Genomic DNA, 18183 nt, shown 5'->3' with positions numbered 1-18183 from the left:
TGTGATGGTATCTGCACTATTAACATTTTTGGATCATGAAACACTGCACAGGTCTCTCACTGGGTGTTGCTACAACATATGGTGGCCCAGCCGAGACAGGCAGCAGCCAACAACTCGGCAGGTGGACTACATAGAGGGGATGATGTACAGAATGTGTTGTAGGAGAGAAGTGGACTGAGTAAAACAATATGTCGGTGTCGAGTGTGGAGCACTTCGCTTGGAGAGGACTGCAAAGGACGGAGGTAGAAGAACAGTGTATGAGACAGCAAAAAGAGGATGAAGGACGTTTGATGTTTGAGAGACGTCTTAAATGTCTTTACACATGCAATGAAATATCAGGTTGGCGAGCGTCCCCATACACTTCGTATGTTTATGATCCGAGCTGGCTACATAAACCATTAACTTAACCATTAACTACATTATCTTCTGATCTCAATCACTACAATGAAATAAAGTGGTCAGCTCTAACATTGACCTGGAGGGTAGAGTGCAGCAATATCATAATGCAAATCTAACAGTCCAAGGTTACAGGCACGGGTGGTGGGGAGTGAGGAGGTATTGTATCTTCACAAGCAGCTGATACAGGAAAGAATTGAGCTCAGCAAGAGGACTCCAGTGATGTTCAGGCACGGGCACATTAGGGGCTGTGACAACACTTCAGTCTGCTTAAAGGTATACTACGCAGAAACTGTGTAGCTTTCTCCTGGACGCGTGCATCTTACAGTCTGTGCCTCGCCTCACCTGCAGGCTGTGCCCACAGACATCCCAAGCACAGACAAATAAGATGAAAATAAGGCAGAGGGCAACGTCTCAGCAGATAAATACACTGCCACACACTTCTGGAGGGTTGTCAGTGAGTCTATGCATTTTTTTTTTAGAAATATCCTGCACAGTACACCTTTAAAACCAAACCCAGCAGTCTCAATAATATTGACTGCTATATAACAGCAACTCCTTGGTATAAACTACTAAATCAGCATTTTAAATTTTGTATAAAGTATGCCTGAACACTAAATTATCTTTGCATTTTAATATTCCTACAAAAGCAAGAAGTAACAAACTTTGTCCAGCAGATGGCAGCACTATTTTGGCTTTTAGAGAAGAAGCATTGCATATAGGAGATAGGAGATTGCATTAGATCACTAAATGGTTGTGTTCAGCCCCTGTGTGCTCCTTTGAGGTGACAGAATTAGGACTCCTCCGTGGATTTGAGATTGTCACAGCCCAGGTTTGTATGAATGGGAGTATAGGCCCGCAGCCTTGATTTCAGTGCGTCAGTCTGCCTTTGACTTTAAAGGATTGGATGCAGCTAGAGTGCTATTTCCTTGAGACAGCAGTACCTGCTCATCACGAAGAGCCTGCGAGCGCTTGATCTTGCTCTGCCGGTAGTACTCCATGATCATCATAGCAGCGTAGATTTTCCCCACTGTCAGGTCTGTTGCTGCTGAGAGAATGACAAGTTACCCTGCAAGATTAGACCTTTTGGTATGGACCCTGAGCGCGAGGAATGGTAGAGAGGGGGTGAGGCATGCACACAAACAGAAAAAACATTACATACACACACACACACACACAACATTGAGCAAATAGTCTTTTCACAGACAGATTGTTTTTTTTTTAACTGTATCTTACTTTAGTTTAACTCTATGTAGCATTTATATTTGTCACAGGTAAAATCTTGTAATCCAAGCATCTCATTGTGATATAGATCAAACAAAATTCAGTCGCTCCGAGAATCTGCAATCATGTGATCGCAAGAATCAACACAAATTGAACCAAGTCCTTAAAAATAAAATGAATCAAAATAAAATTTATGATATCTACACTGTTAATGAGTTCTTTGGACTTGGTTGCAAATGTAATGCTAAATAAACCATACACTTTGATAGCAAATCTCATGCATTTCACAAACTAAAGCAACTACTGTTTCATGCAACTAGTGCGTTAGCACCTGTGCATTTGTGCTCAGTGTAATAACACTAAAAGATATGCAGTATGTTTTATCAAGCACAGCCAGCCATCTAGTGCACAAAGCTGACCGCCCCTGAAGTGAAAAGACGTCTATAGAGAGTTGATCTATAGTAAGGCACCCTCTGATCTCAGGCACAGGGGTGGGGAAGTGTTGGGGTCCTAGAGTGGTGGTGGGTTCATTCTGGTGAGTGTGGTTTTTGAAGGTGAAAGGAGAGGTGTTAGTGCAGCTCAGTCACCAGAAGAAAATGCAAGTATTGTACGTTTATGCAAAGTACGGATAGATTACATTTGTACATTGCATGTCACTTGTCTCTGTTTCCACTGCGGATAGAGCCATGAAAAGCGGTTGTTATGTACCAGTCACTGCTGCATTTCCTGCAGGAACGATGCCTCGAAACGCAGCTGTTTTTCTGACTGAGACATCGCTGGGTTTCCAAGTGGGATTGTGCCACAAAAAAAAATAGGTATTTCAAGTCAAAACATGATCTTTTCCTAACCATTACCAAGTGGTTCTTGTGAATACACCAGACCAAATATTAACCACTATCATAACGAAATACAAAGTATCTGCTTTATCCATGGTTTGCAGAAACATTCAATGCCAACATTTATTTTGGTGATTGGGTTGGTTAAGGTGTTGTGCATGTACTTGTCCTGCCCCTGCCATGCAGCCTGTGCTTGTGCTTGTTTTTTTTTCATATTCAAACATTATGTCTTCATATATCTGAGGTATATGGGTGTGGATGTGAGGGAGTGATGTGCCAGCTGTATCAGAGGGTGCAGCAGTGAGGGAGACTGACTGAGAGAGAAGCGGTCCTCAGGTGGCGTGAAAAGAAACAACGTTGGAGCAATGGGCGGCACAGGGTGGCTGCATCCGAGCCACATTGTTGTGCCTGCACCACACTCTGCAACTTACACTTGTGCGGCGTAACCAGCAAATCCAGAGTCTTCTGGGAGAGGTTGGGCCAGATCGCCATCATCTCTTTTCTGAGCTCGGCGTCCATCTGGTGCTTGTCAATACCACCTAAACCAGATTCAACAAGCACGCGCATGCACATTCATACAGATACATACAGACGTATATGGATACACAAACATCCATGTCCAAGTACACACACAAATTCGTACACATGAACATGCACACACAGAAATGCACATTAAGAAAGTTTAATCAGAAACATACAAGTGCACACAAGCCATTCATACCCATTCAGGTTGATACAGAGAAGGTATAAAAGAGGACATACAAACAAAGAGAAGATTTGTATTAGTGAGGTTAGAACTGCTGTGATAAAATCGTATTTGCATTGAAAAATGTACAAAGGTGATTCAGTTTACAAGCTGAAGTGACAGAGTCTCAACTCCACGGGATCTCAACCTTCAGCCTCACACACAACATTCTACACACAGCATCTACTCCCACATAAATCTCACTGTACTTAAGCTACAGAAGGAGAAGCATCAGGATGAGCTGAAGGTTTCAGGGCTCAGCACAGAAATAGCAGACTACGGGAGAGAGGAGAAGAAAGCATGTGAAAATCGGACCAGAGGAGGTAAGAAGGATTCCAAACCTTCCGTACCCTTGGCGATCTTGATATCCAGTGCCGTGCGGATCAAGGCCATGAGGGTGGAGTTGAAGTGGACCGTGTTGTCGTCGGCCACGGGAAGATCCATTCGGAGCAGTCTCTGTGGGAGAGCCAATTAGGGTGAGCGGTGAGAAAACGGGGAAGTAAATGGGCTGGCTTATGTGGAACCTCCAGGTGAAAGGGGGAGGGGTGTTGAGTTTGTTGGCAGGAAGGGGGAAGGGGGAGTGGGGAGAAGGGAGAAGGGAGAGGTTTGGGTAAAGGAGGATGAAGGAGCTGTGCATAGCAACTGTAGCAGGCTCTGACTCTGTCTGCCTGTAGCAAATGGCTCAGCTACTGTATTAAAATGGGTAAATTTGATATTCAGTGCAGCTGTGGCGGCAAATTCATATGCACGGATCCACACATATGAATCTGATGTCATATGAGAGAACCTGTGAGTGCAAAGGCATCAAATAAAAGCTTTTTTTTCATATATTAATTCATTTCAGAACCACAATGTTATCTATGTATGTGTGTTGGCATCCAAAAGGCCTCACAAGTTGGTTAAACTGGCAATCTTGAGCCTACAATGAAGAAAGAGGAGGAGGACAGGCTAAGCAGCCGCTACTATTATCCAGAGCTCCCTCTAGGGGTTTGGAGGTTCACAGTGAAAACAACAGAGACCAGATGATAAACCAATAAACCAAAAACAACCAAGGGGCCGATCTAAGGAAAGGGGAACACTTTGGTTTTCGTTTATTGGTTTAATCCTTTGTGGTTTTTGTTGGTTTGTAATTTAAACAGACAACACAAAGACACACACCAACTCACAGATGACAGAGTGACGTTCGTGTGTGTTTGGTGACAGAAGACGGCGACACCCCCAACATGCAGCATATCATGCCCCCCCCCCCACATCCTGATTAAATGCCTCTCCTTTAATCCAGCCATCAAAACTTTTTCTTTTTTAATGTCTATTCCCCCAAACCCTTCTTGCACATCCCATCCTCATGCGGCATGCGATGCACACGCAATATGCCTCTCAGGACAAGCAGCTGCGCAGCCGTACACAGAAAGCATCCTCTGTTGGCGACAGTAAAATGAGTTTGTGAGTTGTTGTAACGTGGCTGTTATTGAAGGGAGTAAGAAAATTTGTAGACGATGGGGCTAGGCTGGAATAATAGAGCAACTAGCTCTATCGCTAATTATCTGATGTCTAATGTGTGAAAAATGGGCACAGACTTGGAGGGTTAATAGGTGAGAGAGAGCAGCATTCTGTGGAAAAAGAAATAAGGAGGAACAAAAAGTGGCGAGCATGGAAGTGTTGTTGTGGTGCAAAGATGCAAAATGATTGTTCAGGTGAACATAGTCCAGGTATATGTAGGGAACATGGGGTGGTAAGAAATATTTCTATGGCCAGAAAATAGATATAATAAGAGTTGAAAGGGAAAGCTTAAGGGAAAGAGATGATAGAAAAATAAAAATCAATAGGTTAATAGGTTATGAGCTGAAGCGTGTAAAGAGAAGAAGTGACCAAAAATAGACAAAACTATGCAAAGAAACATCACCACACTTAGTTGGCTGTGTCTGTAAGAAAGCGGTCCTGCCTGAAGGCTCTGCTGTCTCTCTTCAGGACAGAGAAGATCAAAGTTTAAAAGCAGTGGAGCTAGATGGGTCATTGTTCTGTGGACTGGTCGGAAAGTCAAAGGTAAGGTTTGGATTTCTCTCATTGGCAAGGTGCTGAGGGAAACGGGAGGTGAGGAATAAACAGACAATCTGGAAAATTCTTCCAGTAATAAATATCAAGGGGCATATTGAGATGTTAGGGAAGTTTTGCCAAACCCATGCATGTAGAGCATGTTAGGTTGTTGAGCAGGGGGGGCTGAGGGTCTACTTTTTAGTTCAGGGAGGAGGCTTTTAGGGGAAAAAAATTGAGGGAAAAACCAAAAAGATGAGGAGAGAAATAGAGAATCCAATGTGAGGTTGGGGTTAAAAATAAAAAACATGATAAAGAGACAGAGTTAGAGGTGCAAAAACCTGGGTCAAATAACACATTTTCATTTTCCTTATTAGTGTAGTCCAGTAGGCATCACAACCCTCGTTTCCACCACTTAGAACATTACAACGCTTATGTTTTGCATTTCCATTATATTAAGTTGTGGATGGTACCAACAGAACTGCTCCATTCCACCCAGTTCACTGACTAGAAACTAAAAGGTGGAGCTAGAAACACTTAATGAGTCAAGAGTAAACTGTCACTCTTTCTTAACTCTCGAAGAAAGAACACGAAACATTTGACGTCCCCCATTGTGTCTGTTTACTGAGTCAGGTCTCCTGTGTCACGCTGGATTTGTCGTCATGCTACTTACGTGGTTGACACAACTATAACCATCTAGTAACAATGCAACCTACATTTAAAGACTTCTTTACATATGCACTGCAAACCTGCAATCTTGTAGACTCAGACAAGCTATATGTGAGAATGCAAATGTCCGAATCAGTTGGATCGAACATTAAACGGACTTCACCCTGCCCGCTCCCTAAAGACTGCAACTAAAAGAGACAATGAGATTGTGGAACTTCTGTCAGTAAGGGCTGGAGCCAAAATCGTGACTGCAGTGTAATCCGCATCATGTCCTGCCTTCTGCACCCTCTAGCCTGGCACCACTTCTCGCCTGAACCAAATGGAGTATTTCCAGTAGGCGAGAACGCTTCTTTGAGTTCTGTCTGCAGAGGAAACGCAAAACAAATCTAGGGTTTACGGACACATCTGTACATAGTACATAGGGGTTCTAAGGGTACTATACCTAAAGCATTTGGTGGAAACGTGGCTATAGATGGAGATTTCTTAAAATATAAATGCAAATTAGCCTAAAAAATGTTTTTGACTGACGACCTCCTCGTATTTAAGCCCAATCCTTGTGGAACCGTCAGTTGTACAAAATGTCGGTGCTATTTGCCCCAGGTCTGCAGGAGAAGGAGAGGGGAGTTGGATAAAGCAATGGTTAGCGATGGAGTGATCTCCTGTGCCTACAGGCTGTTTGGCCGGGTGCCCCCTGAGGCTCACAGTGATCTGCCAATGATGTTTCATGAGACTGTCACGGTAACATGTAGTGACACAAAGGTAAATTTCGTTGTTATCATTCTGTGTATTTCTATTCAGATAACAATTAGTGTGAGGTTAATTGTGTCTGTGTTGATCATATGACACACAGAGGTCTGTGCGTGGGGTTGGTGGTTATCGGCCATGCAGAAGGCAGGTGAGGGTGTGTATATGTGTGGGGAGGGGAGCAATATGCAGAGATGAGGGGGGCTGGAAACAGAATAGAACTGCATTGACGACAGAACCAAAGGACAAAGAGAAGATTGGACTTGCAGATAGAAAAGGCTGCTTGGGGGCTTGGAGCTGCTACATGAAGGGTGACAGAAAAAGAACTGCTTCTGTATGGCAACCAAAGGCTCTCTGAGGAAAACACATCACTGAGACAAGCCCTTCTGCTCTCTCTACCATTAAAAATAACGGATCATATCTATGTGTAGGTTGATATGACCTAGTTCTGTGTGTGTTTGTGTGCATGTGTGTCTGCCCCATCCACAGGGTGGAACGAGTCAGAGGACGTAAGTCTAGCGGACCTTCCAAGCCCTGCTGCACACGCGTAAGAGTGTGTGTGTCTACATATATTAAATGTTTGTCTAATTAATTAATATCTTCAATGATTTTTGTACTTAGATGTTTAAATATTTGCATTCATGTTTACTCTAGCTACCATGAGTTTACATTTATTCTATTGATTATGATGCGTATGGCTTTTGCATGTTTGTGTAGGTGAGTTTGTGTGTCCATCATGCACGGTGCAAACGAGCTGAGAAGGTCCCTCTTTTCGTCCCCTCCTGTGGATACACACCCCAGCCTGACTCTCATCCTAATTGTCTTGCTACCTCCGCCCGCCAATCCCACACCACCACACAACGCCACAACACCGACCAGCCCACCCCCACTTTCCACGAAAAGAAACAGAAACAGAACTAAAGAAACAACGACACTAAAGTTTACACCACGTTGAGCGCTTAAAAATCCCTGGCCCCTCCCTCCTGGACCCGCCCCCACCCCCGGACACCCGTAGGAGACTCGGGTGAAGATGTGGTCCTTCCTGACCTTGTAGGCCACCCGTGCCGGACACCTCTTCCCGAGGCCTAGTGGGGGGCACATGTGCCTCAGCATGTCATACATTTCCCTGCAACTGATCCTGCCACTGCATCATCAGCCAGTGCCATCACCCCGTTAACAAAAAAGGGAGAGATGGAGATATTGAGAAAAGGGGAGGAAGTGGGAGAAAAATAGATGTAGTAAGAGAGAGATTAAGGAGACAATTGATCAGAGGGTAGAGTTAAAAAGAGAGGAGGAGGAAAGGGGAGAAAGAAAGAGAAAAGGACCAAAACAAAGTAAAAGAACAAAACAACAGGAAGACAAGGTTATTGGGCTGATTCAGAGAGACGGTGGCCGTGTGGCTTCTCTATGAGCTACAGTACTCTCTAACAGATCGTCATAAAGAGAGGGAATAAACGGCAGAGGGAAGGGAGACAACAGGAGGAAGATCAGGATTGGAATTTGAGAAATAAATGTTCTCTTGTCGTATCAGGAGACAATTCTGTGTAAGCAGGACAAAGGCATGTATATAAACGTGTGTGTGTGTGTGTGACTGTGAGTGTGTGATTGTGAGTGTATGCACAGAAGAGCAGGGCAGAGCTTGACAGCAGGCACCAAGCTGCTGCTGCTCGGACGAGGAGGGAGGGGAGGAGGAGGAAGGGGTGTCAATGCAGTTTCTGTCTTTCCCCCCAACCCCCAAAAAACCAAGAACAATGCAACACTACAGTGGGCGACCGTAGCTTGCTACATTATAGCCATGGCTCCACAGCAAGCAAAAGAAAAGAATATTCAGAAAAGAATATATATATAAAAAAATGATTTACAAAGAGGTAAAACGTCTTAATGTGGATTTTTTTTTCCCATTTCACTGAGTGCATTTCACATGCTTCTCTGGGTGTCTGCATTGTCCCGCACATTCTCTCAGCAGTTCAGAATGCAAGTCGATAATGGTGGAAAAGAAGTTGTAAAATTGAAATGAAAAAAGAAAACAAAAGCGGCATTCACTCCATTCCTGGATGCTGTGGCTAGCAAGTGTGGTTGAGAGATTTTGTTTGAATGGAAGTCAAACCTTGCAGGCCACCCTATGGGGGCATTTCTTGCCTAAGCCGAGAGGCGGGTCGATAACTCGTAATAAACTGTACATGTCCTTATAATGAATGCGCCCGCTGCAAGAAGAATACAGGGGAGTTAAGAAACACATGCGTACACACAGGAGAACACACACACACACACACACACACACTCACACCCAGAGAGAAGAGAGAACATTGGGAGGAAGAGCACAAGATTGACAAGTACACAGTATCTGAAAATACTTTACAACATGTTTACGGTAAATAACAGACTCTGTAGACACATCTGCACCTGAATGCACCTTTGCAAACTCTACACACACATTGTTAAATGTGGTCATTAGTTTCACTTTTTCAAAATATGCCTCCTTTATTCTGTTTTTTTTTCTTTCTCTTACTCCTCGCCCTTAGTTCAACAGCCCTTTCCTTCCTCTCTCCAGTCCAACCCCTAACTGGGTGTCTGCACAATGTAATTAAGGAGTTGCAAGCAGAATAGAAAAGCATGTGCTTGGTAAACAGCTAAATGCTTAATAACTGCTTGTGGTGTGCAGATTCCCTCCCTCTTAAATAATGTGTTTAATGCCAGCCAAGTATCTTTGTTCCCTGTCTTCTGATTCCTGCGCAGTGGTATTCGTGTCACAGTCAGTAAGGTGGGGTTGGAAATAGCGTGTTAGTTTCGAGGAAGAGAATGTTCCCAACATTTTACACATTTCTAAAACTCTGATGGTTTCTAAGCTATATAAAACATAAAGTTTAGCCTTTGATAACCTGCAGTCAACCTAGTCTTTTATTCATCTTTCCTGTACAGTTAATTCTCTTATTTCCTCTTGCTTTACTTTTCTTTTACACTTTCCCTGTTGAGTCCATGTGCAGTCTACAGGACAGCATAAGGGCAACACACAGGCACTGGAATACAGATACCATGATATGTAGCATGTCTACAGTCGACATTTAGACTACAGAGTTGGACAAGGGAGCTTTGTTTGAAGTGTAGACGTTGCCACAGTATTTTTTTTTTTTTTTTGTAGTATGCAGATTCCAGAAGAGGGAAAGGTTTGGGAAGGCATGGGAGGTATTTCAGGACAGTTTACAGAAAAGAGGAGGAACGGGAGGAGGAGAGGGGTTGTACGGTGTGAGAGAGAGATAACCAGATGCCTGATGAGGTTATGCTCAAATCCGTTACAGCCCCCTTGCAGCTCTTTTGCTAGAAAATTCTGTTCTATTAGTTGACACTTGTGCTTTGTTCATTTCTTGTGTCTATTTCAAGACCATTTCAAACACCTTGTTATGATGCTTTACAAAATCAAAATAATATAATAAAACAAGCATAAGAAATGTACAGGTCTTAAGTAATGCCTTACGACTGGTTCAAATACAACCAGCGATGTGAGTATATTTATGGATATAAGTTCTGTTTTCACATTAACTAATCATGAAAGGTGTATGGTGCCAGTGTCAAGGCCTGCCAAATTACTGTTGTGCGTATGTGCACGTGAGTGTGCGCACATTACCACTCACCAAGCTGCAGGATCATACTCGGCCCATATCCTGACATACTCATCCAGGTGGTGAGGTCCCAGAATGGATGAATCTCTCGTCAGGTACTCAAAGTTGTCCATGATGACGGCTACGAACAGATTCAGCATCTACACACGATCACACACAAGTAGGAAAATTAAACATAATATCTTAATGGAAGAGCACCAGAAATGTGTTAAGTCGCCTGACTATTGATGAATTACTGATTTCCTTTCGAAGCTGTAGCTAAGAGCAGCAGAACAACCTGAGACACTGAAGAAGGGCATATTTGGTCAGTTCTTTGTTTAGATTAAAGACAAAATGAAAGTGGGACTTTCCCATCTGGACTCCTGGGATATGGAATACCTCGCTAGAGGACGATATGCTGACATAACAGGATTTTCTCATAAAGCACAATATTTTCCAGCAGGATTTTATTGTGTATACCTTCCTATAAAATCTGATCCATGGGGCACATAATGCATAATTGATATGTTTTATGCTTTCTGAACGGTACTAGATCATAAAATACGGACAGGGTGCAAATGAAGGTGTTGGATTATGTATTACGTACTCACCAAGAATGAACAGAAGAAGATGAAGGAGACAAAGTAAAGGTAAGCAAACTGGCTGCCACACTCTGGCTCTGTGTTCCCTGACAGGGGGTCGCAGTCCTTGTTCCCGAGGCATGACAGCATGATCTCGTGCCACGCCTCTCCTGTTGCACTCCTAATACACACAAACACTTGCATTGATTTACAAAGGATTTGGAGTGTGCAATCTGCTAGGTTTAAGATGGTAACTCAAAAATTCTATGATTTGTAAATAAATTAGGGATGTCACAAGAACTCATATTTCAGTGCCAAATCGATGCTAAAAATCTCGTGAATACACATAGACTGGTACTTGGTGTTTGGGTTGGATCATCAGGAATTAATGATAAAATTTAAATCAAATTCAACTTCAGTGTTTTTAATAAAGGAACTTTTGTTTAAGCAAATAGGATTTAGGTTTTTATCTCTGGCTGTTTACCATGGTATTGAAATGGGTATTGAGAATCATAGAATTTCACTGGTATTGGTTATGATGACTAAATTCATGGTATCGTAACATATCTAGTATATATACAGATTCACGAGCACACACACGTTCACACACACAAGCACCTGAATAGCAGCATGAGAGCCTGTATGAAGGTCCTGAAGTTGTTGTGCTGGTTGATGGCACTCTCTCCGTCTTCTTCAATAGCGATATTCCCAAAAAGCTGTTGAATGCAGTCAAACTGTTAACACTGAAAACCAGACTGTAGTTGCTCGTCAGTCACCTTTCTTTGCCTCTAAAGAAGAGTCACAATCTAAATCCTTTAAAGCACACATGCCACTTTCGTAGTCATCCTCCTCCTCCCGTTATGCACCAAATCCTTAATGACCATTATCATCATCCTCATTCATCTTCTGTACATCATCCTCCTCCTCCACATCATATATCCTACTAAATATATTTAATGCATCCCAAAAGCACTTTAGAAATTTTTAGGTTGAGGCTCTCACCCACCTGCATTCCAATGATGGCGTAAATGAAGAACAGCATGGCAATGAGGAGGCAGACATAAGGCAGTGCCTGAGGAGAGACACATTCATCGTTTGGTTGTACATTGGATACATATGAGAGCACTGAGCGTGGTATATGAGGCTGCATTTAGGCATTGTCTTTATGTATATGCACAGTACTGGATAGGAGTATTTCTATATAATCTACAAATGTGAATGCGTATGATTTCTGTGCGTGTTATGCTGTATAATTGGGTGTAAACCTTGAAGGACTGAACGAAGGTCCAAAGCAAGATGCGGATGGTTTCGCCCTGCCTCAGCAGCTTGATGAGACGAGCTGCCCTGAATAGCCTCAGGAAACTTAGGTTGATGAAATTATTCTAGAGTACAGCCACAACATGACCAGAGAGAAAGAGAAAGAGAGACAGAGAGAGGAGGGTGTAGAGAGGATTAGGATTGAAAGTTGAAGATAAGAATGTGAAGATAAAGGGGAAAGGAAACAATAGAGAAAGGTGAAAGAAGGGGGAAAGGAGTATAGAAGGATTTGGGGTTGGAATAAAGGGAAGAGTAGTTAGTCGTAGTGCAAAGTGTGCAAACAATCTTTGTTAGACATACCAAAACATAAAAAAAATTAAGAGGAAAAACAGTCAAATCCAAACTGAGGGAGATTCAAACTCAAAACAAATAAAAGAATCAGGAGCCAAACAAGTCAAAGCAAACCAAACTCAAATCAGCAAGGCTCCAACAAGCTTTTCATATCCAATAAGTAAGACAAAAACAAACAACACAAGGGAAAGGAAATCATCCAAATCTAACTAGTTTCATCCAATTGGGTTACGTAGTAGTAATTGTGGTAGGAATGGTGAGTAGTTAAAAGTGCAGGGATGTCAGGACGTTTCCTTGGAAAGACAACCAAATGCACTAATTCTCTCAAGGCAAAATATGCAGTATTTCAAAATGAAGCAAGCCCACAGCATGCAGATGTGCACCAACACAAGGCAAACTGATAAAGCTAACGGCAGCCGATACACCATCTAGTAGGATTGGCTGCTAATGTCCTGTGACATTCTCTGTAGGGATGTCACAGACAAATAAGAGCAAGAGGGTGGCTGAAGGACCAAATAAGGTCATTATATTTTCAGTCACTTTCTTTAAAGGAGCAGTGTGTAGGATTTAGTGACATCTAGTGGTGAAGATTGCAGACTGCAGCTGAAACTTCTCCAGTGTGCCAAGAGTAAACTCCCCGTTAAGATTCCTTCAGTGGTAACTGTTCAGGAGGCTTTATAGAGGAGCTGAGTTATTAATCTGACAAGGGGATTAAAACTGGTCATAAAAAAAATTAATAAAGCAGTTGTGCATTACAAATTAGTTTTCTGACGCTGATTGGCTCATAGAGGGGACTGCTAACTACAGTGGCCAACGCAAAAGCACAAATGGCTCTACCTAGAGCCAGTGTTTGGTTTGTCTGACATTTCCAGGTGACTATACACTAAAGAAAACACATTTATTATATTATAATCCACTATATCCACTATATCCCCCTTAATCCTACACACTGAACCTTTCAGTTCGTATATTAGTCTCACCAGTATGATTATGGTCCCTAAAAACTGTGCTTCTATGTGTTGGTTAAAATTGATTTTCAGTGGAAAGTTTATTAGTTTTATTTTTATCTTTTACTTCCAAATTATTATAATCAATTTATGTGAAATCTGTAATATAGAGTTCGTCATCTATGTATCACAGTAAACAACAAAAGAGTCCAACTGAGAGTGAGACTTGAAGTGCTCAAAAGGGACTGGCAGCAGGCACATGCAGGTTTCATCTACAATACTGGATGTATTACATCGCTATGTGTGTGTGTGTGTGTGTGTGTGTGTGTGTGTGTGTGTGTGTGTGTGTGTGTGTGTGTGTGTTGTGAAAATAAAGGGTTCCTGCCAGAGACATGCAAGGGGCAGCATGCATCACTTGTTCTCTCTGCCACGGGCAAAGCTTTGGATTCACTCTGTCGCTACTGGAAACACTCTCCCAGTCACTGTCACATGTGTGGGTGTGTGCATGTCTATGTATGCGCATACAATGAATGGCTAATCTCAATGGATAGATGTAGCGATCTATTCCAGTTTACACAATCCGATCCTTTACAGACTGAACAGTAGAGGATGTACAGTGTGGGCAGGATTTACGACTGAATAAAATATATGTATTTATACAGTGACTGGTAGAGAGGTTAGAAAACTTGGCAACAAATGAAAATTCTACAAATTTAGAGCTCACTCAGAGTTAAGGGTTCTGTGTGTTGGGGGAAGTCAAGCAAAACATGCACATATCACATAGGCTGGGATGCAGTTAAAACGGATGCAGTAAAAATAAGATCTCCAAAAAATTACAAACCATCTACATGTGGATGTTGCAGACATATGGTTTATAGCAGCAAATTTTTGGATTTTTGGTTGGTTCGAAGAACAACCAGAGAGATTGACCAAGCCAGTTGTCATGGGTGGACACAGAGGATTCATAGTGCATTTTGATTGGGTGGAATCGCAGGAAGTAGTAGGTGTTGGGGGGGAGAAAGGGAATTGGGCGAAGTAGATTACAGTAGATCGTCGTTAAGTTTGTGGACGATTTAAAGAAAGCATGTAAAAAGATAAAAACAAGAAAGAAATCAACAGTCATTACAGAGACAAGTTAACACAGAAGCAGCTTTTGGTCTGCACATTTTGTGAATTCACATAGCAGGGGTACCAAGGATCGAGGCAGCATGGGATTGTAAGGGTTCTTAATTAATAAATATGACTGTATATCAATATGAAGACCAATCAGTCAGAGAAATATTTACCAGAATCTGGCTGGACCATCAATTATACCTCAAGAGGGCTTCAATCATTGGTATCCCTTGCTTCCTCAAACAGAACTGGTAGGTGAAGTGTCAAGGTTACAGAGCTTGATAATGGCTGTGAAGCTCTTGAATATGGTCTAGTGTACACTATACAAATTTGACTTTGTGTGTCCACATAGAACAGAAAACAAATCTTTCATCTCCTGTTATTCACATGGGTTATTTACTCCAATCAGCCACTGTACCAACTGTTTAGATGTTAGCTCTAATCCAGTAAACAAGCATTTTTCCTTTCACCTTTGTATATTCATGAAGTAGATTTATAAAACCCTAGAATAAGCGTGATATTTTTTCCCCCCAGTCGAAATATTTCCAACATGAATGGACGCCCTAGTTAGCGCTGTCCTAAGCAAATTTGTACGGGCTTCAATAGAAGTGAATGGGAAACTGAGAGAATATTTGTAGGATGGTAGTTAAATGCAATCTTGGAACCCTTCTGCTGTCAGCCCAATGGCATAAACCTCTGGGTGCAACAGTCAGTATTTTGGGGACTCCAGCCTAGCCAGCGAATATCTGGGCCAAGACATCCTCTTCCCTGTGCCACTCATTTTAGCTACTTTCTACAGACAGATATCTGTATATGAATTAAGACAAATAAAAGAAAAGGCTAGTAAAGACGAAAGTCGATGGGTTTCGAGACTGCACTTTACCCAATGCGTTACGCCTCTCCACATGGACTGTCTACCTGACACTCAATACTATTCAAAGTACAATTGAACTATGAATAGAAACCAGAACGCCTCAGGTACCAAAATCTTTCTCCCCTACCTACAGATTCTGCATCCATATGCATTATCTGTTTATAGAGATGAAGTGTAATCTGACCATTTGTGTCCTCACGTTGACTGTATGTAATCATGTCGTATCTTAAATCTTTTCATGTTCTGTCTGAACACACCTTTACAGTCATTTTCAAATAAGAAAAAGTTTCAAAAATGACACTTTCACCCAGACGCATGCATTTTCACATAGCACACCTATAAACAGATTCGTGGCCAGGTGCTACCTGGTTTGTGTTGAGGGCTTAATAGGTAAGGGGCTGTACACATGCTGCGTTTTTTTGCATGCTCAGATTCTTTGTTTTCAAATGAGGCACGCTCAAACGCACACATTCCCGAGCACCTATTTTTCAGGGCACGATGGCTACGCCCTGAGATAAAACAGAGCTCAACTTCTGGAACGCAGCAGCACGCGCCGCATGTCATGTGACAAGGAACAACCAATCACTGCAGACAGATATCTTTCCCTTCTTTGGTATATATCAGTCTGTGGTAAATATGTAAGAGTTGATAATTTTGGTGCAGAGCTGCCAGAGCTTTACATCTGTCCCACACACATTAGGCCCACACACATTAGGCCGATACACACGCCTGCAAGAAGATCAGCTCTGCACTCAGGATTTCAGGTAAATATGCTACGATACAGTACTTGTTAAGGTTGCTTAGCAACCTCAGATGCAACCTACCGCCGCACTCTTGAAAGCTTGCTCAAAAAAAGGCACAAAAGTAGTGCCCAGGCAGCTAAAGATGTGGCATGTATACAGCCCCTAAGGCTACCTCAGGGAGCTACTATGGACGTCTGATACTGGGAAAGAACAGCTGAAACAAGTGAGTGTAATTGTTATGTAAAACTCTTAAATGAACCAGCGTGTTTTTTACGTGATGATGGGTGTCACTATATTACAGCATCTCACCTTCACTGGCTCAAAGCAATTTAGTGCACTATGTAGAAACAATGTGACGCTAACGCTAATCTAGTGAATCAGACCACTCCCTCTTAGCTATGATGTTTGAACTGTTTGTGGTCTAATGGACCTTCAAGATTTCAGCTGTAGTTACTAACAGATGTCCCATGCAACTGCAAACCTTCACTGGTCAACTTGAGATGCGATTTGATCATTTCAGTAGCATTTATGTTGCTTGCAGAAGCTGTGCGCTGGCTCGCTACAGAACGTCAGCATGCTTCCCGCCTTGCTGTCAGTGGCTCAGTGCTGCCTAGCTGGAGTCTGGTCTCTTCTCGTCCCACCAACTGGGACAATTATATAAGACTTTCAAGAGATGTTCATGCATGACTGAGCAATGCAACACTCAACAGTGGCCTCTAACTCATGCTCTCCTCTAACTCCTTGTCTTGTCTACTGTATGTGCTTTAGACAATGTGACAGACGTGAAGACACATGCTGACGCTCACCTAACAAATAGTCATACGAGTTCAACAAACGTTGCTAATACAATATAATGTCTGTCTGTTTACAGTTTTCACTCCTCAGTGTAGATATCTCAAACATACTGATATACACACAAATGCCTCAGATCCTGCTACTTACCCCAAGCTCGGTAACCAGGATGTCAGTAATGCTGCCCAGAACTGTCACACAGTCAAAAATATTCCAGGCATCTTTAAAATAATTCTGTGAACGGGACAAGAGAGAGACAAAAGGAGAGAGGAAAGAGGGAATATGAAGTAGAAATAGGGAAGGCAAGAGGGTGATGAGGTGACGTGCAGAGAGTGAGACAGTTAAATGTTGAAGGACATGGGATAGATATGAAAATAGATCAAATATTGACAGAGAAATGGGCGATGCAATGAGATAGTTAAAACGATGCAGATAGAGAATGAGATGTACAGAGTGAGACAGAGAGAATAGAAGTCAGACAGAAAGAGAACAAGAAAGTGGAAAAAAAAGGCATGTCAGTGTCCGACAGGAACAGGAAAGAAATCAGATAAGACAAATGGACCATCAGCGACGGCACGTTGGATGGATGCCAACAGACAAGCTAGGGACAACTTGTACTGCATCAGAACACTACACCGGCCATCAAACATCACATACTGTAATATCGCTGTACATCATAAACTAAACTGACACAAAGTCAGACTTAATTCTGTCTAGTTTCAAATATGCTCGTAAAAGGGGTATCGCATCCTTCTCCTATGTGTAATTCCCTCCATCTGCGCAAACACATTCATCCACAGATATACATAATTACACATTTTTACAATTTTCCCTTTAAAAGTAGAGCATCTCAAAAAGGAAGAGGCACAGTGAAGAACTGTGATGAGCAAGGTCTGCCTCTTTTGCTCTCCTACATGTTGCCTGCAGCCAAACTGTGCATTAGACAAGTGGAGGGACATGGAGGGAGCAAGGGAGGCGGCTATTAAAATAAACCACCTTGACAAACACACACACACGGACGTCTCTGAGGCCCGCTGTTATTTGTGTGTATTATTATGCATGCTGTGTGTTTGAGTGCGCTCTCCCAGATTCAAATCCTATCCTGTTTAATCTCCACCCTCTCTGTAATCTTGGCTTCTTTTTTTTTTTTACCGCCTATCTGTCACTCACTCTCGTTCCTCTAATTACTGTAGCACTGTTATCCCTCTGTCCTGTATCTCCTCCCAAAATATATCCCCAAACCATCTTATATCAATTTCTTCCTCATCTGCCTCCCTACCTTTC

General features: G+C 42.4%; 1 protein-coding gene across 20 annotated transcripts in view; it reads right to left on the bottom strand.

Annotated features, from left to right (window-relative positions):
• The window catches only part of cacna1aa (calcium channel, voltage-dependent, P/Q type, alpha 1A subunit, a), a 96600-nt gene that overhangs the window by 13212 nt on the left and 65205 nt on the right, over nucleotides 1–18183 (bottom strand). For 9 of the 20 annotated variants that reach the window (XM_049562339.1, XM_049562349.1, XM_049562353.1 and 6 more), the window contains 10 exons: nucleotides 17050–17133; nucleotides 12088–12204; nucleotides 11829–11894; nucleotides 11441–11538; nucleotides 10853–11003; nucleotides 10275–10402; nucleotides 8753–8849; nucleotides 3543–3657; nucleotides 2888–2995; nucleotides 1341–1444 (listed from right to left, as the gene is read on the bottom strand). In XM_049562339.1, coding sequence (XP_049418296.1) covers nucleotides 1341–1444; nucleotides 2888–2995; nucleotides 3543–3657; nucleotides 8753–8849; nucleotides 10275–10402; nucleotides 10853–11003; nucleotides 11441–11538; nucleotides 11829–11894; nucleotides 12088–12204; nucleotides 17050–17133 — 1068 coding nt within the window. Of the gene's footprint in view, nucleotides 1–1340; nucleotides 1445–2887; nucleotides 2996–3542; nucleotides 3658–7692; nucleotides 7790–8752; nucleotides 8850–10274; nucleotides 10403–10852; nucleotides 11004–11440; nucleotides 11539–11828; nucleotides 11895–12087; nucleotides 12205–17049; nucleotides 17134–18183 lie in introns of all 20 variants that reach the window. The other 11 variants (XM_049562343.1, XM_049562355.1, XM_049562357.1 and 8 more) reach the window with 6 other exon arrangements.

Source organism: Epinephelus fuscoguttatus, linkage group LG19 (genome assembly GCF_011397635.1).
Source record: "Epinephelus fuscoguttatus linkage group LG19, E.fuscoguttatus.final_Chr_v1".
Taxonomy (NCBI): domain Eukaryota; kingdom Metazoa; phylum Chordata; class Actinopteri; order Perciformes; family Serranidae; genus Epinephelus; species Epinephelus fuscoguttatus.
The sequence above is the reverse complement of the archived record's forward strand: the minus strand, read 5'-3'. Positions and strand labels throughout refer to the sequence as shown.